The 24,983-nt window shown below is 41.1% G+C and overlaps 1 protein-coding gene across 4 annotated transcripts in view; it reads right to left on the reverse strand.

Annotated features, from left to right (window-relative positions):
- Positions 1–24,983, reverse strand: part of TTC17 (tetratricopeptide repeat domain 17) — a 57,309-nt gene that overhangs the window by 5,484 nt on the left and 26,842 nt on the right. For all 4 annotated transcript variants that reach the window (XM_081834043.1, XM_081834044.1, XM_081834046.1 and 1 more), the window contains exons 16-22: positions 23,750–23,936; positions 10,794–10,964; positions 8,278–8,534; positions 7,119–7,284; positions 5,166–5,286; positions 3,099–3,258; positions 1,711–1,794 (exon numbers count right to left, since the gene is read on the reverse strand). In XM_081834043.1, coding sequence (XP_081690169.1) covers positions 1,711–1,794; positions 3,099–3,258; positions 5,166–5,286; positions 7,119–7,284; positions 8,278–8,534; positions 10,794–10,964; positions 23,750–23,936 — 1,146 coding nt within the window. The remainder of the gene's footprint in view (positions 1–1,710; positions 1,795–3,098; positions 3,259–5,165; positions 5,287–7,118; positions 7,285–8,277; positions 8,535–10,793; positions 10,965–23,749; positions 23,937–24,983) is intronic.

Consider the following 24,983-nt stretch of genomic DNA (forward strand, 5'->3'; position numbering starts at 1 on the left):
CATTTCTCTTGGGCATGGTCGGCCAATTGGTGTCAAGGAGGGATAAGATTTTTTTTATGTACGCCACCACAGCAGCAAGGATTCTTCTAGCAAAGTATTGGAAGACACAAGAACTACCCACACTGGAAGAATGGCAGACGAAAGTGATTGACTTTATGGGATTGGCAGAAATGACTGGCAGAATCCGTGACCAAGAGAAAGAGATGGTGGAGGAAGATTGGAAGAAGTTTAAAGTATATCTTAAGAACTATTACAAAATTGAGGAGTGCTAAAATGTCAAGGGGAAGGAAGATGCAGAATTACAGCTGAAATTGTTTGATGATTTAAGGTGAAATTGAGAAAGATAATAAGTTTAAATTTAATTGGCAAAAAGGGTTGCTGAAAAACTGTAAAATAAGGATGCAAAAAGGGTGAGGTATGGGGAAGTCCGAGAAAGGAGGTTTATGAAAATGAGGTTAAGAAACTATATTTGTGTGTTTGTTTGTATTTGTTGATGTTTGTATGTTGTTGTTGTCTTGTCTTAAAATTGGAAAACTAATAAAAAATATTATATAAAAAAAATGAAATCGACACAAAGAAACATCCAATTTGCACAATTTACAAGAATGTACCACTTTATAAGCAAATTTTAAACAACAATGATTACTATTACAATCTAGAATATAATACCCACAAATAAGAAAGAGAATAATAATGATTTACTAATGCATGTTAGCTTCTGCTTTCCATTGTTTTATCATTGCCTTTCCTCAACATACTGCGGAACCTCCTCTCATACATCCTGCCTTTATCTCAAAGACTGATAAGAGAATATCAGTTTGATTCGGAGGCTAGGCCACTTCTTAGAGAGGAGGGACCAGACTACTCTTATGTCACCCCTTGGAATGACTACTGCAGTGGGCTTTATTTGGAACTGCCCTTGAAGAGGACTCAAAAGCTTCAAGTGGTGCAGAATGCTATAGCCTGCCTCCCTGAGAATGTAAGGAAGTTGGAGCATTTTGGCCAGCGTCTGGGCTCAGTTCAAGTTACCGGCTTTAACCTTTGAAGCCTTCTGAGATAGCTCTCCACATATGTGCCCCTTTCCCACCAGTTAAGGTTTTCAACAGGTCCTCTGCTAGCATGGCATCATTATGGGAAGTAAGGATGACCTCCACAAGAAGCCAAGCCTTCTCAGTCACTGACCCTAAATTGTGTTACCACTCCCCAGAAGTCTGCCAGAGTACAGTCATACCTCAGGTTACAGCTGCTTCAGGTTGCGATTTTTCGGGTTGCAGACCACCAAAACCCGGAAGTACCAGAACGGGTTACTTCCAGGTTTCTGCGGGTGCACATGTGCAGAAGCGCTAAATCGCGCTTTGCCCATGCGCAGAAGTGCCGAATCACAACCCACGCGTGAGCAGATGCAGGTGGCGAACATGCATCCCGCATGGATAACGTTTGCAACCCAAGCGTCCACTGTAAACCACATTAGAGAGGCTGCAGGAAGGTGTTCAGTTGATAAATAATGCTCCCAATGATGGCTTTGATTTTATATTTGTTGTTGATTTTTAAAAATGTGCCTTTAAAATGGTATTGGGAGCATTATTTATCAACAGAAGCCCTGATTTGTATCGTAGGTATTGAGGCAATGCTACTGGTTACAGAGATGGCTATCAACCAGGTAAATTTAAGACAATATGAACTTGTAAGCTCTTAGTTGTGCACACCTACCTTTTCTAGAACTTTGGCTATTCGAGTCCCAACTTGTTCTAAAGATTGCGGTGGGTAATGGTCTTTCCCAAGATTCTGCAACACCTGAGGAACAAGAGAAGGTAACAGCTTAGGGTAATACAATCAATGCCATCTTAAAATCTGCATATTCCCTTTCAAAGATAAAATCTGTTCCCTTCCAACAGGCAATGTGCTCTTATATCTGTGTATAAGCTTTCCGGCATCCTGCAAATGCAGCTACACGAACCAGAAGAAAATAATAACTTCTATTCTGAAAGTGATGAGAAGCCAGGTCAGTGTCTAAACCAGGGTGTGGTGCCTTCCAGATTTTGTTGGACTACAACTCCCATCATTCCTGGCCATTGGCCACATTGGCTGGGGCTGATGAGAACTGGAATCCAACAGCTGGCGAGCACCATGTTTCTTATCCCTGACCTAAGACCATTCAGTTACTGGTACTTCTGCTAAATAGTCTTTATGTGGCAGCTAGACTGGTAACTGGGAGTGGCTGCCGAGACCATATAACAGTGGTCCTGAAAGATCTTCATTGGCTCCCAGTATGTTTCTGAGCACAATTCAAAGTGTTGGTGTTGACCTAAATGGCCTCGGCCCAGTATACCTGAAGGAGCGCCTCCACCCTCATCATTCAGCCCAGACACTAAAGGTCCAGCTCCGAAGGCCTTCTGGCGGTTCCCTCCCTGCGAGAAGTGAGGTTACAGGGAACCAGGCAGAGGGTCTTCTCAGTAGTAGTGGAACACCCTCCCATCAGATGTCAAGGAAATAAGCAACTATCTGACTTTTAGAAGACATCTGAAGGCAGCCCTGTTTAGGGAAGTTTTTAATGTTTTATCGTGTTTTAATATTTCATTGGGAGCCGCCCAGAGTGGCTGGGGAAGCTTGGCCAGATGGGCGGGGTTTAAGTAATTACTACTACTACTACTACTAATAATAATAATATAGAACTTTTGCCCGATTTTATTTGGGTTGTTGGGGGAGACAGGTTCATGGAATGTGAACTTCTGATTCACTTGAGTCACATGGCAGGATAGCTCAACAAAGGTTCATTCTGTACAGGCACACCGTCTCTCACCACAATGTTGTGCATTAGCACACCATTGGCATGGAATAAATGTTGAACAGAAGCAATACGAGCACACTTTTCATATTGCACATCCTTTCCCCACAGGTGTCCTGCACATCTGTTTTAATGCTAAAGTGCAAGCTGGAAGCAGAAGAATCCTGCGTTGGCACTGCCATCTGTCAACATCTGTTTCACACATGCTGCTAAACTACCACTAGCACTGGGTAGACAGCAATTGGCAATGTTACCTGCAATGTGCAAAGAAGCTTCTTACCAGTGTGTGTGTGAAGCCCACAGCTTAGCCTACCTCTTTTAGCTGACTCTCTCCCATGTAATGAAGACTAGCCCGATTGGCAACAGCTTGAAGGTGATCCAAAGTATGCATGCTGGCAGGTAGGTTGGCATTGCAGAGAGGTTCCACGGCAGGTTCCTGCAGCTGGGTTGCAAAATCTATGTGTTCTGTAATACTAGAAATGAAGGGAAGGCCAAATCTCATCATAAATGAAGTATTTAGAGAAAGAGGTTGAAGGAGCAACAGTTCCAGGGCAGCAATAGCTTCTTCACAACACATTGTATGTCTGCACTCTACCAGCTGGTTTCAAGTTATTTATTTAGGTTTTTTTAAAAAAAACATGTTTCTACAGTGACTTATAATTGAACTCCTCCCAATAGTTTATAAATAAAATTTAAAACATAAGTAAATAAGCAGCAACATTAAAATTCAGCACTAAAAATCCATTCTTTAGTCTAGATGTTAATCTTAAGAGGCTAATCAGCTTTGAATGCTTGCACAAGTCTTCTCAATTTTCAGTGAGATTCATCTTAAGATAGTAAAGGAAAAAAGGAGCTTCCTTTTAAAAAAAGGGGAGATAGATTTTATCTTCATTTTAGACAATTGTATATTGCAAAATACTCTTATAATAATGCTTAAGGGAGAAGCAGGCTACTCAAATCTGTTGCTACCATTCCTTGCAAAATCCAGAGATTACTTATGGAGCAAGAAAACAACTGGCAGCTTTCCCAATCCTAGTATGTGGATATGTAACAGCAAGCTTCCAAATCCTTCATAATACATTCCTTTAGCATTAGGTTTCACTTTCCCACAGTAAGATGGTATAAATGATAATACTGCCAATGAAACTACACAGGCGTTAAGAAATCTGTTAATAAGCCAGACAGTAAGTTCCAGAGTTAACAGATTGTGTTATGACATGATTCCTGCTCACTCGGCATTGTATTATATCAACCGGGCTTAGGTCCTGGCTTTAGCAACAAAAATTTCAAGCCAGCTACCTGAGAATATATTATTTAAAAAGTGGCATTCCACACTTGGCAGCAACTCACACATCTTTCAGGTTAAGAGAGCTCCAAATATGATTTAAAAGTTGAGAGGTACATATAAAAATACTCAAGTTAAGATACACTGCTGCTTTAGTGACATGCCACCTGAACTATGGCAATGTGCTCTATGCGGGGCTGCTTTTGAAGATGGTTGACAGAATGATACTAGGGCAGAATGTGGCTGTCATAACAGTGAATTTACTTTTGAATGTCACAATCTTGAACATTTATCTAATAACCTGAACTACCTCACTGCTCATTCCTAACACCACATCATTTATGAATTGTGGTCTTTTAAGTTCTGCAGGGCAAGAGATACTGCTGGAGGGCACTGTTAACAGATGGTGACATATTGTGCATTAAAAGAGACAAAGGTGATTATCCTAGGATACTATGGATGACATGATTAGGTAAAAAGGTAAAGGACCCCTGGACAGTTAAGTCCAGTCAAAGGCGACTATGGGGTTGCGGTGCTCATCTTGCTTCAGGCCGAGGGAGCTGGTGTTTGTCCACAGACAGCTTTCTGGGTCATGTGGCCAGCATGATTAAACCGCTTCTGGCACAATGGGACACCGTGATAGAAGCCAGAGTGCACGGAAACACAATTTACCTTCCTGCAGCAGCGGCACCTATTTTGTCTACTTGCACTGGTGTGCTTTCAAACTACTAGGGAAGCTGGGACAGAGCAACGGGAGCTCACCCTATTGTGCAGATTTGAATCGCCAACTTTCTGATCGGCAAGCCCAAGAGGCTCAGTGGTTTAGACCACAGAGCCACCTGCATCCCTTTTATGACAAGATTAGCCTCCCTATAAGAGTGTGGCTGAAGTAGGCAGAGTTCAGTGCACCAGCCCATAATATTTTAGAATACTGATCAGTCTTCACCAGCCTGGTGACCTTTAGCTGTTTTGGATTCCAATTCCCATCAGCTCCAGTCAGAATGCAGGAAGGGCACCCAGCTGGTGAAGGGCGCCACCGATTATCTGTACTGGTTTGTGCACTAACCCAGTTTGTTTTCCAGAAAAAACACTCACTCGATATTTTTAGCAGAAACAGCAAGCCATGTGCTGGCTACTGTAGTAAGTTCTACTCTGCGAAGTTTTATGCACTCATCAGGACTTGGCCAACCCAAGCTGCGGTAGTCTCGCCTTTTCCCTGGAAAGAAGCAAACAAGTTTTTAGTATTAAGTCTGAACACAGCCAAAATATGCAGTGCACACAGCAAAATAAGGGATATTGCAGCTGGCTAACTGTTATAAATAACTGCTTATGTGAGTGTTCTAATCATGCGAACAGGTCAACATCTGAAGTGAGAGACATACAGAAGATTATGATGGATACATTTGAGTGTGAAAAAAAATCGCAAGATGCATTTTTCTATTTATTAGACACTGCAGTTTTCTGTTGCATCCCCCACTTCAATAATTTATACATGTAAAAATAAATGGATAATTAAAACACAAGTATCAAGATAATTATCAATACTGGCCCTAAGGTAGGAGGTCATAGGAAACTCCAAGCTAAAAGAACTTTGGGATCTCTATCCAGAAATTCCGCAACCACACACACAATATGAAAAGCTTCAGCATTTTCTTTACAAAATGGTTGAATATATTCTACTTTGCAACTTTTTGAACAGCAAGTTGTGAATAGACCTCTGCTGCTCAGATCCATGTATGGAGACATAGGAGCCAACTCCTAGGGGGCGAGGGGTCTTTGGCCCCCCAATACAATATGTGAGGGGGCTTGGCCTCCCCAAAGTGGATGGGCATTGCCATTCAAATGGTGTGTGTGCACTGCATCATGTGGTCGATTATGTGGGGCAGGGCTTGCCCCCCCCCAATATTTTATTCAAGTTGGTGCCCCAAGTTGGTGTGGCTTGGTGTGAATGTTTTTTTTACTGTCCAGCACAGGTGGATTTAGGGGAGCATGGATACAGAGCCTTGGGGGCTCCACAACTATTATATAAAGTGGAAGGCAAAAGGCAGGGTTTGGGCATTGAATTTTGGCATCACACAAGGCGCCACTCAGCCCAGTCTTAGATCATCAGACCAAGAGTCCCGGAAGTCTCTGCTGGTAAGTATAGTAGTATTACCAAAAAAGGCAGCAAATAGACAACACAGGTGGAAGAAGCTGGCAGACGTTCCTTAGGAAACAACAGTCCTATCCCTGCTTCACCATAATTCTGTACATCCCATCCCTACTCTGGGGTTTAGGACCATCTATTTTTATGCTCTCTTGGCCATGCTATGTTTGTTAAGTTTGGCTCAGGTGGTGCCTTGCTCCCAAGTTGCATTCAGCCATGGCATTTGGCATGGTTGCTTGGTCTTCTCTTAGTCCCAGGATGGTAACATGAATGCTTCTCCAACAAAATCATGCTACTAAAGAGAGAATGAAAGAGATGAGGGTAGCTAAGGTGGCCCAGATCAAGAAGCACTTTAAATGCCTTCACCAACATGAATACAGCCCCTGCTCCTTATTATAAGGTAAGTAAAAGGAATAAGATAGCAATTCTTCTAAGAGATACATACTTTCAGAAACCCAAGTTTGACTCTGAGCTTTACTCTGAAGTAATTTAGACAAAAGGTTAATTAAGCCCTATGCCACATTTTAACCCATAGAACCTCACACTTTTGTTACTTGTTTGACCCTAATTCATGTATGATGAATATAACCTGTGGAGTCCTCAGATCTTAAGTCACACTTTTATTCGTGTTCATTCTGCTCGCATGACTGTGACTTTGGCTATTGGGAAATATTGTACCATGTTATATCAAACACTATCTCACTGACTACAGCAAAAGGCTACACTGTCATTTCAGGACAGAAGGGTCAACAGACTTAAATCCTTTTTTAAAAAGGTTCCACACTCCTCACCTATGTAATCATTTCTATCATTTCTTATGCTTCACTTGAATCAGTCATGAATAAAACACAACCTGAAGCTCTAAAAAAAAAATAAAAAAAAAATCCTAAAAATATATATACCTGGTGGTCCTGGGGAGGGTATTTTTGGCCCACTGATCTCCAATGCCATTTGGTAAAGGTTATCATTTTCTCCATTTACTCCCTCCTCTCCATTTTTTCCTGCTGGCTCTTGTGGATCTAGGTTTTCTGTTTTGGGTTTCTTTACACGTTTTACTTGGAATGTTATCTGTCAAAGAAAAAAAACATCATGAGGGTTAGCAACCAAATATATCAGGCGTGCTGTTGAGAATAAAGTGATAGCTGGCTTTCGGTGGTCTGAGTTGATTTCAAGGACAATTTCCAGACAGTTTCTCTTTTCCCTGGATCTCCTGGCCCTCCTCCTTCTGATTGCATTTCATTCATCAAATTGCGCAAGTATATAAAAATAATTCACTTAACACAAGGTTGGGCAACAATTCAGCACTGAGGACCACACTTGCAAGAGATAATCAACACTGCATGGAGAGAGTCTCATGGGTGAGATAGAGAAGTCTGGAGGGCCACTGGGTCTGTGGTTCGTCTCCCCTGTCATAGGACTAACATGGTGAGGGTAAAGAGGACCATAGGGTGAGTATTCACTTAAATTTTACTCACAGAAGACCTACTGAAACTAATGGAAAACTAATGCAGTCATGTTTATAACATTTTATAACAACTGACAATTACAATTGATAAACATCAATGAAAACACACATTAGTACAGCTGAGAAACACGGAAATAATATACTATATATTATATACATCAAGCAACAATAAGAGGTCTAATAAGGAATGCTATATTCAAAATACAATTTGCTCTGTGATTGACTTATTGGAATGCTGAAGCAAAATGATCATTACAGACTCAGAGGAGCAAACAGGGAGGGACTATATAATGGACTATGTTAAGCCTTTTCTAGCCACTTGATATAAACTACAGGAACCAATGGGCAGAGAATGTAACCGATACAGAATTTGAGTAATGTGTTCTGAAGGTTTGGCCCCCTTGTCATGGACTTTGAAGAAGCACGAACTCAGGATGAAAGGAAGAAATGAGCTAAGAGGGAGCCATGTTCCATGGGACACACCTTGTGTGAATGTTATCTCATGTGATTATCAGGATGCCTGAGCAAGGCTATAGATAACCCAGAGACACTGTACAAGAAATACACAGCTTGATCTTGCTGATGGGAGTTCTTACCCATTCAGTTTCGTCATCGTCATCATCTCCACAATCTCCAAAACAAGAGCTGGGAAGTCCGTTCTGAGAACCTTTCTTGAGGACACGGATCCCTTGCAAGTCCATCCGATGGCCTTTCACTTCCAGTGCCCCCTCAAAGGCTTCAAGGGGCCACGAATTTTCAAACTCGTCAACCAATGCCAACATTTCTTCGGACATCTGAGCATCTCCCAAACTCTCCACTTCTTCTGAACCATTGCTTTCGGCAATGACGGTGCCTGCAAAGGGGGAGCAACAAAATAAATCACTCGGATCAAAAGCTGTATTATAATTAGGGTTACATGCCAGACAGGATAGCATCACACTTCTGCTTTTGCTTATGACTAACCTAATCCATAACCTTTCCTTGCCATACATTACAGCCTATATATGTTGAAAAGTCAAGTCACAATATCCGAGACATTATGGAAGATTACATATTAATTACAATAATGGTGTGAAAGGCATGACTGTGTGAACCTATCCTTGTTGCAAGAGCATTCAACAGAAGAGTTGTTTTGCATAAGGATCCAATGCTTAAGAACTGATTAAAACTTTCAGCACTATGATATTCTCAACCCACCCATATTCTGTTTTTGTCTGAAACCAAGACTATGGGAATCAATTTAACACATAGGTTTTTTTAATGATATAAATGCAGGCTGATGGTAATAAAACCTCTAATACAACTTGTCACTTTGGATTGAAAAGGACTGATCTTTCAAAGCCCTCTCATTAAATTGTTTGTTGGTTTGAAAGCAATAATTTGAATAGCTCTCGGTAGCGACCCTGCTTGGAAAGTTTATATTGTAAGGACAGATCTAAAATGTTTGATTGGCCCAAGCATCATTTCTTTCCACTGTATTTTCCAGGAATGAGTATTTTTAGGCAATCAAAATTATTTTTTGATTGCTAATTTTTCAAAATCAGACAATATTCTGTTATCTGGAAAATACCCTTTCCCATTTTGAGGTGTGGGGGAGAACTATCCAACCTGAAGAGCTCAGAACCTAAAAGGTATTAAAAATGTATTCACCTCATAATTCAAGCTCTCAAGCCACCATGCAGGGCATTCCATTAAGTTCCTCTAAAAAATGTCTCCGGTAAAGCTATCATTCAAGAGGCAAAATACATCAAAAGGAGCTGCATGCTTCTCTTAATGAAATCTGCAAGAAGTTCCCATTAGTTGAAGGGAGCAGCAGTTCTCAGAAACTGAAGCATTTCACTAAGTCATGTAAGTGAGGGGATTACACACAGGGATTGTTCACAGAAAAACTCCTGCTGGCATGACAAGAAGGAAATTCTGTGGACTTGCCCTTCCACTGAACAGAGAATGGTAAGGACAATGCGCATTGCTTCAGTATGATGTGGCAACTGCAGAAAGTGCAAATTGCTCATTTGTACAATTGGGGAGAGGAACAGGCAGTTGCTTGGCTCTGTTCACATGACTGAGATATGGATTGTACCTTTTGTGCCCTGATCTGAATCAATTCCCTTTTACTTCCTATTTTTGTGTTGGGATATTGACTCAGAAATAATTAGCGAGTGTGATTTCCTATTGGGAAGCCTCATATTAAGGCAAGATGATGAATTTGGGTAGAGGGTATCAGGCAAGCATCCTATGTACCTACCAAGGCATGATCACTAAATGGGAGTCCCCAGAGTTTACTTGCAGTATGTCTCTAAACTGCGATTGCTGAGAGCTTAACAAGAGGAGTAGGGCACTTGTTGATCGCCCAGAAGCATGTGGTATGGTGGACTACTATTAGAAAGAGGGTGCAGGACCAGACTGAGGATGGATCTTCATCTAATCTAATCAAGGATCCCATTCTATCACAAACTGCACATGCGCTTTCAGAGCAATGTGACACCATTAGCATGTCTGACAGATGGGAAAGTCCTTTAACAATGGAATTAAACTACAATCCTATGCAATCAAGCAATATGTCTCTACTTTCCCTAATCGTTCTGCAATCAAATTGTATGTAGCTCAGTGAAGCCTGACTTATACATGACATGGACCATAGGCAAGGATGTGTTCTTTATAGAATCATAGAATCATAGAGTTGGAAGAGACCACAAGGGCCATCGAGTCCAACCCCCTGCCAAGCTCTACTACCAGTCTCTTTTGGTGCTCTACTATTTTTTTAAGCACTCAACAGGTGCGGTGACTTATTTTGTGGTCCAGACATATGCACTTCCGTGCAAGGGATTTATCTGTAGCCTGCTCTGCTGAGATGGTCAAGGGTGTAGGTACAGCAGAGATGGCCAACTTCAACATTACGGTCCTTGTATCCTTAATGGTTGTAATGGGAAGTTTCAAATTGCTGCAGAGAAGTTGCACACAATGAAATTCCTTCTCTCATACACTTTTTAATGCTAACAATGAAAAAGAGGGGTTTTCCAAATTTAGAAAGGTACAAAGTAACAACTGCTCTGAAAAAGAAGGAAAGGCTCAACCCCCCTTTGCTGTGTTCACTATTCCAATATTCACTTACTTTCTAAAGTCAAAGAGGATGATTCTGTTGTGGAGCTGTGAAGAAGATCTGTGGAATCATCATCAGTCACTGCCACAAGATTTTCTTCCATGGATATGATCTCAGAATTGGGCTTGTCAAGGTACTTCTGCTTGGTATGGCTGTTGCCTTGGCTCTTCTCGTGACAGTGGCCTGTGAAACACACAGACATGACTCCCTTAGGCCAAGCTGCTATAATCATCTGAATTACTGATACACACAAATGGTCTACAAACAAGGATGATCATGTACAATGCTTTGGAAATTAATGGCAGTCATTAAGTGACACACTTTCCGAAGTATCTCACCTGGCCAATCACAAGTGGGAAGAGGAGCACTTGGATGGGCTACGGAATAGAAAATCAACAAGTGCAAAAGGAAGAGGGAGAACGACAGCAAGAATAAAAATATGGAATGCATTTTTATTTAGAAACCAACCCTACAGACAGTGCCCTAAGTCCTACAACATCATAGTTGAAACAGAGCTGAGTGGGGGACAAAAACCATGTCTCTTGATGTGCACACATGGAAGGGAGGACAGGACACCCATCCCAAACTCTAGCCAAGCTTTGAAAGCTTCCTGAGTGAGACTCTGAACATACACAGAATTCATTATGTTGGACTACACAGAGAGCACAACAATTTTCCTGCTCACTCTTTCTTTCTGCTGCAGTATGAAGGCTTGGTCCTATTATTGAAAATCCTGCTATTTGACTCTCAGTTGGTTTCTACTGGGTTGATTTTGATGGCCAAGTTCAAATACTGCACGGTCTCTCTTTCTCTTTAACTGATACAAATCTGCTCAGGAAAGCCTTACAATGTAAGTTTATAGGTAAGAGTTGTGAAATAAAGTGATACCTTGGTTCTCGAACTTAATCCGTTTCAGGAGTCCAATTGACTCTCAAACCATTCGAAAACCGAGGCGTGGCTTCCGATTGGCTGCAGGAGCTTCCTGCACTCAAGCAGAAGCCGCATTTGACGTTTGGTTTCTGAAAAACATTCGCAAACCGAACACTTACTTCCAGGTTTGCAGTGTTCAGGAGCTGATTTGTTTGGGAGCCAAGCCGTTCGAATACCAAGGTACCACTATAAATATCTCCTCAAGCCACATAATCCATGGAAATGTTGAATAAAATTCACAAATCTAATAAAAAACTGGGACTTTCATCCCCACACAGACTTTTGTTACTCCTTTTGCACAAGTCAAGATTAAACCAGTTTCCTGTTTCAGCCAAACCAGTTAACGATTTTGGAACAAGTAAAGTGAACTTCAAATGGTTTAATATTTAATAATGTTAAGAAATGAGGTGTTGTTGTTTTTTAAAGAAACAAGTACGCATAGATCAATGAAAACGTTTGTGAACTAGTCATACTGGGAACATGCTCAGCTGTAAAATGCAATTTTAGGTTTGGGTATCCATTGTTCCAAGTGAAATATGAGAAAGTATGAAGGCTCAGGATCTCACATAAATAAGGCCAGACTTTTGTTATTTAGGGAGAGGCCAAAATGAAACACAGCAAGATCTAAAGGACATGCAGCCTCAGTAAGAACCTCCCTCTTTAATCTGCTGGTGAGTGGTATTCTATTCAGTAACAGAATAAAGATGATAACCAAAATTATTTTACAATGTAGGCTAATGACAGAGTAGCATAAGCAGCTGAACTTCACATACTTGTAAAGCATCTGCTATACAATTACATTTGTCTTTGTCATCTCTCCCTGGTCTCAGCACTGCACCTCCCTCCCCTCCCCCAACTCATCTCACCCCCCCATTAAAATTTAATTGGTTTCATCTTTTTAAATCTGCTTTATGCAGCCTCATGTATAATTCATAAGAGATAGTGAGCACAGGACCACAACACGGAAATGCGGCCTTTTTGGTGACATCTGATTCAGACTACATTGTGAGATGCCCTTCAGCAGAATGAACCTTGGATACTTTAGCATTCCAAAAAAATAAATAAGAGGATGCTATGGAAAAGCCTTATGGTGCATGCGTGTGTTTATATACACCCACACCCGCACTAAAAAGAACACTGTGGAGAAGAGATGAGGGAAGGACAAAATTGGAAAAGAATGAAATTCTAGAATAATATGCTTGTTAAGCTAGCACCATCTTTATTATTCGTTTTAAATAGATTAGATCAGGGGTGTCCAACTCCCAAGAGACTGCGATCTACTCACAGAGTTAAAAACTGGCAGTGATCTACCCCCTTTTGGGGGGTTTAGGTCAAAGTCTACCTGTTGGACATGCCTGGACTAGTTGATGGCACGCACCACTTTTAGAAGATGAAGCCCTGCTATACAGTGGACGCTCGGGTTGCGAACGTTATCCGTGCGGGATGCATGTTCACAACCCGCAGCGGTGCGTCTGTGCACGTGCAGGTTGTGATTCGGCGCTTCTGCACATGTGCAAAGTGCAATTTAGCGCTTTGCGCATGCGCAACCACCAAAACCCGGAAGTAACCCGTCCCGGTACATCTAGGTTTCGGTGGTTCATAACCCGAAAAAACGCAACCTGAAGCGACTGTAACCTGAGGTATGACTGTAGTAAGAAAGCCATGAAACCTACTTTACTTTACAGAAGTAAAGCAGTTTTACTTTTACAGAAAAAGCAGTTGGAGTATTGAAAACCAGTAGCAGCACTCAAAGAGCCACTTTTAGATCTAACGTCTAACACGGAAAGATCTCAGATGCTGGAAGTCTTGACACCACTTGCCAGTGTGTACTAAACTAACGGCATCAAGTGGGGGAAATAATAGAAAATGGCACTGCTTTGGAGGACTTCTAGTTGAACAGAAGTGGGGAACCCTTTGCAGCCTGATAGCTGTGCTCCCTTCATAGGCACCTCGCAGGGTGGGCCGGGCCACAGGCAAAAATGGGTGGGCCAACAGGAGCAACTCTGACTTTTGCACGAAGTCTACAATCCAGCCCAACAAAAGTCAGAGGTTTCTACACGTCCCCAACTCTGTATTGTCCATCCAGCCAAGCAAGAAGCCCCGTCACAGTCCAAGGGCACATTCCAGGCAAGCAAAAGCACTTGAGAAGGGCAAGGAGGCATTTGGTTCCTTACTTCTCTATTAAGAGATCATCAGCTGAACAGGAGCCAATGTACACCATAATACTGTTGAAATCAGGGCCACGGTAATTTTGATCAGCTATAATTGATGCATCCAAGTTGTGGGCGGTTTCCTCTCAACAATGGTAAAGCTTCAATTTATATAATACTTTTTAATTTAACATTATAAAGTAACCACAGAAATGACAAAGAAAGCAACATAGATAGTAAAGCAGTAAGGATGCTAGACATGTTCTTTGGTGAAAAAAGGTTGAAGGATCTGGGCAAGCACATTCTAGAGAAAACTAGCATTCAGAGGCATATGGCCTCTTGACAGTGGTGGTAGAACATAGCCTTTGATAGTGTCATCCTCCAGACATTTGTCCAATCCTCTTTTAAAATCACCCGAGTTGATGGCCACCACCTCCTGTAGAAGCAAATTCCATAGTTTATAACTATACAGTATGTGGAAGAAGTGCTTTCTTTCATCTGTCCTGAATTCAACTACATTGGATGTCTCCCAGTTCTAATGTTATGAGAGAGGGGGAGAAACTTATCTCTACCCACTTTTTCAACACACAGCATAATTTTATATACCTCTATCATGCACCCTCTTATTCACCTTTTTTCCAATACCAACTTAAGAAACCTCTGTCTAGTGTCTACTTGAAGATCTCCCAGAGAGGGATCTCCCCCTCGCATGTATAAGTGTCAAACTATTTTGACCATGAAGAAGTTTCTCTTAATGTTCAACCAAAGTATATCCTCCTGCAACTTTATGGAAGCTCAAAAAGAAGAGTCCTAATCAGGATGTCAAATGTCCATGCACCCTCCACAGCTCCCTGTCCATCTCTCATGGTGGTAATATGCACCAGTCCCCCTACTGTTCTGCTATTCCTGCGATAGGGGATCTCTAGCTTGTGACTCCAATTAGGCCTGGCAGGGGTCCTAATTCATGCCATGCTACAATGGAAAAATAGATCACCTGATGTCATGATGGCATCTGGTGACTGACAGTTGAGTGGTCCTGCCCTTCTGTTAAAGCTACCCATAGGGGAGCTCAGAGTCTAGCCATTCCCCATCCTGTTGGTATTTCTAGTCCTTGTGTACTTTTCTTCCACTCCCCCATTCAATCCCAAACAAGACGTCAGTAACCTAAATCCTGGAAGCAGAATCATACAATCAGTTTAGCCAACGTTGTTCTCTAATTTACTTGACCATGGCTCTTTGGCTACACTACTGTGAAGGCAATAATGGAATGAATGGCAGTTTGATTGATACCACATACTTTGATCCAATATATTATTATACGAACAAAACTAATTTAGTTGATGCTGTAATATGTAGTTCATTATCAATATACATTTCAGCAAGTGGACGTCCTCATCTATATTGATAATAAACTAGTTATATAACAAACCAGTGCACATTTGTTTTTAACTAGGGTGTTCTCACCCCAACGTTGTATGTAAATGTAGAAACAGGTTGATCCTATTAACATATAGGACAAACTGTAACAAAACATATATTACTCCAATATAACTTAGTTGTGACATTTCTTTTTTGCATTACAAAAGCAGCAGTAGCAGCATCAGCAAGGCACACAACCCAATGTCTGACCAATTGCATAATGGGCTCTGTTCCCAGCAACGATAGTGCTAAAAATTACCCTTATGAAATATAAACCATCACTAAATAAATCATGAAAAGAAAAAAAAAACAGGGCGAACGTCTGTCTGCTAAATTTGAACACAACATGGCACAAAAGGGACACACGTACACAAACCCACCTCCCCCAGAGAATTCAGTGGGATGGCTGACAACCCCATAGCCCCTTTAAAAATGCACAACTGATCTATGAATAATGGGGCAGGGCTGCAGCTATCGTAAAAGCCACCATACCCTAACCCTTGTCCTACCTCATCAATGGTTACAACAGGATTTTTCTCCCTGTGACGTGGATAGAGACCACAGCGTGTTCTCAGCCCTGTCTGGGAACGAGGCCCAACATGGAAGATGGTTTCTAAATTTAACTCTCCAACATCGTCAGCAGATAAGAAAGACTAGGAAATGCTATTTGCAATGCCTCTCAGGGTACTCTGATGCTACATATAGAGCAGCAGGCTAAGCAGTGGTGTGGCCTGAATTTCAATTAGTGCCTCAAATATAACTTGACGTCCTTTAGAAGACAGGGGAGGGTGAAACGCACAGACCCTTAGAATGGCGATGGCACGTTCTCGGAAAACTTCTTTGGTTTTTGTATTACAGTTTCTCGTATGCATTTCTGTTTTTTCTCTTTCCAGAATAAAATATTATCTATGTCCACAACCTTTCTTGTATGGAGAACCCCCCATCTTCAGCCATTATCTTCCTAAATACAGGCATACCTTGGAGATATTGCAGAATACTGCAAGAAAGCGACTATCGCAATAAAGCAAGTAACACAATATTTTTTGTTTCCCGGTGTATATTAAAGTTATGTTTACCCTATGCTGTGGTAGCCTATTAAGCCAGGCCCCCTGGCTGCAGGGGCAGGATGGGAAAACCAGTAGCCAGCTCTACTTCTGTGGCCAGAAGAGGGGCAGCGATGGTGGGGGGCTTCCTTCTTCTGGAAGCAGCCGGGCTGCCTGCAACTGCACCCGCAACCTCATAAGGAGCAATATTTGTGAACTGCAATAAGGCAAAGCGCAATAAAATGAGGTGGGGTTCTATGGCTATATATTTATGTAAACCAATGCTATCTATCTACTGCTGTTTAGAGCAAGCCAGAACAATAGTAGATACATTAACATTGATTTCAATGGCTGTAAACCATGACTTGGCCTGAGTCCAACTCAACATTCCTTGTTTTTAGGGTAAAATATCTGTTCAGTACTATTTCTCTTAAAATACCCAAGCAGCACACCTGAAAATGTTCCTGAGTCATGGCCACAGGACCAGAAAAACTCATCTTAGAGAGAAAAAGACAACTTCTTGGAAGCTGCATTAATGGATCTTTTAGTGTTAAGGCAGATGGGCAACATGTTCAACAATACAGACCCACTTCTAGGAATGTCTCATGTGATGGAAGACTGCCACTAATGTGCATTATAGTTATATTTTTTTAAGCAATTGATTTGCCTCTCATTTTCATAAATGTAATCAATCTGGCCTGCAGCATTATTTTAGGATTGTCACACCTAGAAGTGTAAAACTTCAAATCTTGAAAAGTATTGCTAAATAGACTGATGAGCTGAAAGCAAAGTAAAATTGATCTTCTTTCTACTTGCCTTCTTTGTGATTCAGCAGCACTTCTTGTATCTTCAAATTCATCTACGTGGCCAGGAGGGCCACATTTCATAGTGGCTCAGAGAGAAACTTTAATAGCAAATCTGATGCACAAATGCAAAATATACTCCAGTTTCACGAAATTCACTGGAACTTATTCCTAAATGTGCATAATGTAGCAACCACAGACACTTTTGTTTTGTCAGATTTGGGTTTGTTACATATTTCTAACAAGAGTCCTGCTTGTGGCAAGTTCCCTTGTGGCTGACTGTGGCTGGATAGCACCCGCTGCATGGGAATCCCAGAAGCACAATTTGAGCTGGTAGGTGATCAGATTGTTTTCCAAAAGAATGCCTATGATGGCAGATAGCTTCCACATGCTAGTTGTGTTTTTCCTACCTTCTTACTCTAGGAAAGCAACTGAAAACTCTCTCATGAAGATGCTTTTAGGGATTCCCCCACTTGGCTTCTACCTATTATCTTGTCCTTTCATCATTTTCCCTTAAAGAAATGGTTTACTATTTATGATGTTATTATACTTATGTTATTATACTGTGTACTGCACTCGATACAAGCTTTAAATAATATCTAGTAAGGTATAGATATATTTTTCTGAGTAACAGTACTTCTATTCTGAGAGAACCCTTACTCTATATACAGTGGTACCTCGGAAGTCGAACGGAATCCGTTCTGGAAGTCCGTTTTGACTTCCAAAATGTTTGGAAACCAAGGCGTGGCTTTCAATTGGCTGCAGAAAGCTCCCGTGGCCATTCAGAAGCCCCGTTGGATGTTCGGGTTCCAAAGAATGTTTGTAAACCGAAACACTCACTTCTGGGTTTGTGGCGTTTGGGAGCCAGCACCTAATTTTTAAAGATATTATTGTGTTGCTAACTGTAGCTCACTAACATCTACCCAAGTAATATGATCCTGTTCTTCTTGTCCAAACTGGAAAAAACAGGATTATAAATTACAATTTCTCGCCAGAACTTTGGGAAATCTTGCTTTTCTAAAAGAATGTTTGAAGGTTCTTCAAAGGCTCATGTGTGGTGTGGGTGATGTAAAATTGATAAGATACTAGTCTAAAAATAGCTTCCTCCCATGTCTGCCTCATTGTAAAAGCTGGCTGATACTGTATAAATTCTCCCAGTATAGCTCTGGAGAAAACAACACCGAAAGGAAACTACCTAAGGAGCTTATTCCAAAAAGCTCATAGAAGAAATACGTTCTGCTAAATGGAAATGTGATACCTTATGCCACAAGAGGGCATCAGAAAACACAGCATTTTCAGAAAGCACAGTATAGATGCTGCTTAAAGAAACGCATATGTAGTGTGGGAATATTCAGATGAAATGAGAAAATGTATATAGGATAGGGAATGAACAGGAGCTTCATAATAAGAAAAAAGCTAAGAAAAACCAAAACAAAAATGCTACAGAATGAGAATCACCATGTATGGGCGCATATACACAAAGTCCAAGCCAACCTTCTTCAACCTGGTTCCCTCCAGATGTTTTGGACTTCAACTTCCTCCATTCTTGACCATTAGCAATGCTGGCTGGGGCTGATGGGAGTTGTAATCCAAAACAACTGGAGGTGACCAAGTTGGAGAAAGCTGTCCTAAAGAATGTAGAGGAAGCTACTATCGTGGCAAATGAAAGAGGGAGGCGTGAGCATATCGCCAAAGTTAATTTTTGAAAGTCCGTCGGGGACCATCCAGGGTAATCCCCCAAACAATAGCGCCTGATATTCATGTTAATAAATGAAAGAAGGTACATCAAGGACTGGAAGTCAGAAACAGTTACTGTGGTTGAACATTTATTTTGGCCTACCAAACTTTTCTCCAACCTGTTGTCCTCTAGATGTTTTGGAGAACACTTCTATAAACCCTGACCATTATTTGGCCATGGTGGCTGTTGTCCAAAACACCTGGAGGCCATGAGAATTGTCTAGCTCGAGCAAATTTAAGGCTCTAACCCTACACTTGCTTTACTAGGAACAGAACTTATTTTTGAATAAGCATGTACATAATTGCATTATAAACTTTTAACAACCTTTCTGCAAAACACTTGAGTGAAAAGGAAAAGGTGGCAAACACTGCAATACCTAGGATATATCCTAAATCCACTTACAAGGGAGTATGTCCCACTGAACATGGAGTTACTTGTAAGTATATACTGTATGTATATGATTGCATTATTAGGTCTGATACACACACACAGAGAGAGGATTTTTAACCCTGGTGAAAACTATTTTTATTATGACATATTTGGAGCAGATCTGGTGACCATTAATTTTTGTCGTGTAATTCTTTACCTGGGACAGTGTCTAAGGGGCAAAGCACAGCCCTGTGCCTAATTGCTATTCTTATGTTATTTGAGAAATAAATTTATTTATTTACCTCAGATAAAAATCACTCGTTATCACACTGCTAAACCAGTATGTCAAGGGAGAAGTAGGATCTATTGCTACTGAAGCCCTTTCATTCTTCCACCTTTATAGTAAGAAACCAAAAGTAATGGGAGTGTATAGGCATACCATGGAGATATTGCAGGTTTGGTTCCAGACCACCGCAATAAAGCACTTTTTGTTTGTTTCTTAGAGCATATGCAAGTTATGTTTACATGATACTGTAGTCTATTAAGCCACACACCCCACAGCTGCAGGGGTGGGGGGAAACCTAGCTCCAGCTCCAGCCCTAGCCAGTTCTACTCCCGTGGCCAGAAGTTGGATGGCAGGGGCAGGGTGAAGCTTCCTTCCCCTGGAAGCAGCCAGAATGCTTGCAGCTACACTGCGTCTTTGTAAGAAGCAATCATCTGTCAAGCGCAATAAAGCAAGGTATGCCTGTACAACATGCCATCCCATTTCTGCACCATGGTCAGTTCAATTAGTAGAATGCTGAAGAGTTGTGCTCAGAGAGATGGTAATTCATCAATGTGATTAACTCTCACCCCATATCTAACTGGTGCAGCAACAAGTACAATAGTGGTGACTACCACTAGGGTACTTGACTACCCTGGGTATTTAGTTGTGTATTATTACTGAACCTTAATCCGGATGTGTTCAAGATTACTGGACTTGTGTTCCACAAAGTAATGACTTTCCATTAAATAGGAGTTAGCACCAGTAACGTGTGAAATGCAAGCAAACCCTACATGTAGGTTTTATTTATTTGATTACGTGGCACAAAACTTCACTACACCAATGTTGCACCATCTACTTTTTGTGTATCAGTGGTGGAGCATATGCATTACATGCTGAATATCCCAGTTTCAATCCCTGGCATTTCTAGATAGGACTGGGAAAGATCCCTGTTTCAATCCCTGGAGAGCTATTGCCAGTCAAGGTAGACTGGCATTATCCAAATGGTGCCCTCCAGATGTTTTGAACTTCATTCACCATCATCCCTGCCCCATGTTTCACGCAGGCTGGGACCAACAGGAGTTGTAGCCCAAAACATCTGGGGGGCACCAGGCTGGGGAAGGATGGCATATACAATAACAAGCTAGATGGACTTGGTCAGTTCTGGGTGTCCCTGTGCTTCAGATATGCTGAAATATTTTTCAAAGGTTTGATTCCTATAAGGAGGTTTTTTTTCTTTTCTTTTTGAGCCCATTAAGGGAAAAAAGGAAAGAAAGATAGAACACAGAACAATGATCATGAGACATCCTGGCAAATTCCTGGTTTCTTCTTTTCACTTTCCCTTTTTTTCAATCCCACAATAAAAAAAAAAAAAAAATCAAGTGTCAGAAGCTGGAGTCATTAGAATGTTTATTTCACATTCTAAAAATAACAACAAAAGAAATGTCCACACCATTTCTCATGTTCAAATGTCTAATGTTCTCACATTAGCAGGGGATAGACAAGATGACCTGAAGTGTTGCCCACCTTTGTAGTCTATAAAAGAAAGGAACACAGCACATGAAGAGCAAGAGAGAGAGAACAATGTAAATATGGAAGCTTCCAATATTGAACCAATGTTTTGTCCACTTTCCCACTGGTAGATCTTGATTTATTTATTTTTCTGAGAGCTATTAATAGTTATGAACAGAGGGAAGAAATATAATCCTTATGAACCCAGATTAGTGTCAAATTGGGAACAACCACATTAGGACCATCATTCTTATGAATAGAGAGAAGAAAGCTTTTTACTTCCTTCCCACAAACAGTCATGCAACCAAAAGAACTAACATATCAGAATGATGCAGTCCTTACAACCCGTATTTCAATAAAACCCATACTCTGTGCATAGTTTTGTTGCCATACTTGTTGAAAATGTAACAGAAGATTGGGATTTTACTTCAAAAGACAGACGAACATGAAAAATTCACATATTCTATCAGTCATGAGAATCTCAAGTTACAAAGGAAGAGTTTTTAGTCAGTATTTTGATCCTGCGCTTTCCCAGTAGATGGCCTTGAATTTAGCAATCCTAAACTACTCAGAAGTGCATATATGTGTGATTTTTAACACTTTGTATAACCAAGGGTTGAATAACAGTCAGTAGTGAAAATCTGTAACCAGCACTGAATGTAAAGGAAAGTTTCTTCACTTGGTTCCGGAAGCTCACAAACATTTCCTGCATCTTTGGGTTCTACTTGCACCCTAAGACTTTGGAAATGTTTTGACAATGTCAGGTATGACAAAAAGAGAAGAGAAGAATGAAGGTTGGGCGTTGGGAGGACAATGAAGTGGAAGCCAACAGTCTTAACAGCCACCAGCCAGAGAGGAGGGAAAAAAGTGCTTGTACACTACAGGAAACTCTGCCTACCCCCCTCACTACCGGCTCAGACTTCAAGAAGTCTTGCTCAGCACCACAGTGGTTTAAGCCTTGTACAAAAGCATAGCTTTAAACTTCTCCCTTCAACTGAAACGGAAAACTTCCCTTTTTGAAAGCTGGGATTCTGAGAAGTCTGACTCTAGGTTCTGCACTTATGCTAAGAACCTGGATGCACATATGCAGTCCTGTTTCTAATCCCTTGAAAGGTATCTCTTTATGAAACATGGGAAAATAAACTTTTGGCACAGAGAAGATACTTAAGTAGGGTAATGCCATGCAACTCCATCCCTTAAATCAGCGTTTCTCGACCTGTGGGTTGTGATGCATAAACCCAAAAGGATTATTGCTTTTAATCCTTAACCGGTATAATACCTCAGGTAACATTTTGGGGTTTTTTGGCATATTATAATGCTGTGTTGATACTTGTAACCAAATGCCAGAAAGGGTCAAGTTTCACATTGTAATGGTAGTAAACTTTTCTCTGGCGGCTTGCAGCAGATCTGGTGATAACTTGCCACAAGGTGCTTGTAAACACCCACAAATTAGAGGTTGAGTAAATAGTTGAGCCAAGGGTGATTTGAAATGTGCTTAGCTGAAATAAGAAATACCAGCATCCTGTGTATTAACTGATGTGAGACTATGTCTGACAACCATCAAAGCCTCCATTCACCTACTTGGTAATAAAATGTAAGCTCAAGCCATCCCACTGATACTTGTCAAAATGGGCTTATCGTAAATAAAACTTTAAGATGCTCATAGTTCATTATATCTAACACTGATTGTGTAATTATGCTTTTAGAAAAAAGTTTTACAGTTTATGAGGCAATGCCCTGCAATTTGATGGTTGGTGTTCTTACATTCTCACAAACAAACCAGTAATAATTTACTAAGTACTATAAATATTTCAATAAATTAAACTCCACATTAATAGGGGTATTGTTGAATTTTGCTTCGATGCCTCAAGTGATGCTTTAAAAGTAGGCAGACTTGCAATTGAAATGCACAAAATAGACAGCTGCTGAAGACCAAAGTCCAAAATTCATGTGGCAGTAAAATGATGGGTAAATAAAATTCATGTGACAATAAAATAATGGGTCACCATTCTAAGTAAATTTGGACTTACAGGTTGCCATATCAAAAAGGTTGGGAACCACTGGCTTAAATAATCCTAATGTGTTAGCTCATATGGATAATTGAATAGGGATTATACTAGTTCAGTTCCAATCATATATTCAAATAAAATTTTAGTGCTATTAAGGAGCAAAAATGCACCGGAGATTTAGCAGCTATAGGTGAAGACAGAATTTGTTTAATCTTTTCGCAGCTTTACTTGAACAGGAAGCTAAATCTCTTCAAATATTTACAGCAGGTTCTGAAGAACAGGGAGCCTGCTTTTATATAGTGGTGCAGATGGGTTTAAAGTTATATGTTATTCCATGCTTAGGGCCATTCTCTCCCTGTTTCCCTGGTTCTTGGTATTTGCTAAGAAAACAGATCAGGTGTAAACATGGGACTATTTCAGCAGCCCTACAGCAGAGCAATGCCCTTGAAGGGCTTGAAACTATCCTAGCATTCTCTAATTAGTAAACACTGCACCCAATTTGTAAGGAGAATCAGGTAGGGAATTCTGGGAAGACAGCTTTCCAAAAATTACTCTCAATTAGATCTAACTGAAAAAAACACACTGTTCCCTTTTCTAATTGGACAGAGAGAGAGAGAGCGCAGATGAAAAAGAGATTATCAACGAGGGAGAGAAAGAAAAGTAGTCCAATTTCTGCAGGTAGTGTTGAAGGGATAAAATTACTAATTTGGGGACTTTTTCAGCAGCTGCTTACCACTGCAGGCAGAAGAGGTGATGTTGTACAGAAATGGATAGAACTGCAAACAGCGGATCAGCTTCAGGCTCCTCTCACACTCCAGACACTTTGTCGCAATATCCAGGGCATGCCTGAAAGCCTGCAATGCCCCACTGACGTTCTTCAGAGCCAAGCAGGCATTTCCTAAGCTCAAGAAGGTCAGAGGCTAAAAAGGCGAAAGGCAAACTTTCATCAGCACAGGCATAGGCAAAACCCAGATTTCAGTTCAGTTGTCAAAAGAACTGGAAATTTACAACAAGCATGCTCACATCTTAGGAGTTCTGTTTCAAATATGTGTGTGTATGCACGCATATCTACTTAAAGCCGCCCTTTCAGATATCAGTATCTTTTTACATTAAGACTGATAATACGGTATTCAAGCCTATAAGATACAATATAAATTTATTGGTTTGGCTCTTATGTAGCTAAAGTAGAAGGAAACTCATTCAAGGGATCCTTTGCATGCCCTGCAACAGTTCCCACTGTTCCTACAAAAGCTTCTCTAGGTGGTATGGGGATCCTCCAAACAGTAAGGGGTGGATTCAAGATTCCCACTTCTCCCAGTTGTTCAAGAGGTCCTCTGATCCTCTAGATTTGCTTTGGAAGGGGCACAGGGGGTTGGATGGGACCAAACCCCACTTGTGTGAGCTTTCTTCCACTCAATGGTTTGTGAACATTACTGAAGTGTTCTGAAACTCTTGTATTCATATTTCTGACTAGTTAGGAGCGATGGGCAACCATGTCAACTAACAGCAGCTGAACAAAATGAAGACAGGGTTTAAAGAATTAATTTGTGTGAAGTTAGCAAACATGTGCTGGGCACCTTTGAGTAATTATATTTTTACATCAATACATTCAAGCCACTTCCCAAGATTCAAATGTAACAAACCACTTCCACTAACTCACTTCTGGACACTGAGATGGGGTATGAAAGAAATACCGTATTTTTCGCCCTATAGGACGCACTTTTCCCCCTCCAAAAATGAAGGGGAAATCTGTGTGCATCCTATGGGGTGAATACAGGCTTTCGCTGAAGCTTGGAGAGCGAGAGGGGTCGGTGCGCACCAACCCCTCTTGCTCTCCAGGCTTCAGGAAGCTATCAGCAAGCCTGGGGAGCCCGTGGGAGTTCCCGCAAGGCTCCCTAGGCTGCGGATAGCAGCCTGCTGTCCGGCGCGTGGGCGCCCTGAAGCAGAGCGCCCCGCATGCCGGGCAG

The sequence above is a fragment of the Podarcis erhardii genome (assembly GCF_964252035.2).
Source record: "Podarcis erhardii genome assembly, chromosome: 1".
Taxonomy (NCBI): domain Eukaryota; kingdom Metazoa; phylum Chordata; class Lepidosauria; order Squamata; family Lacertidae; genus Podarcis; species Podarcis erhardii.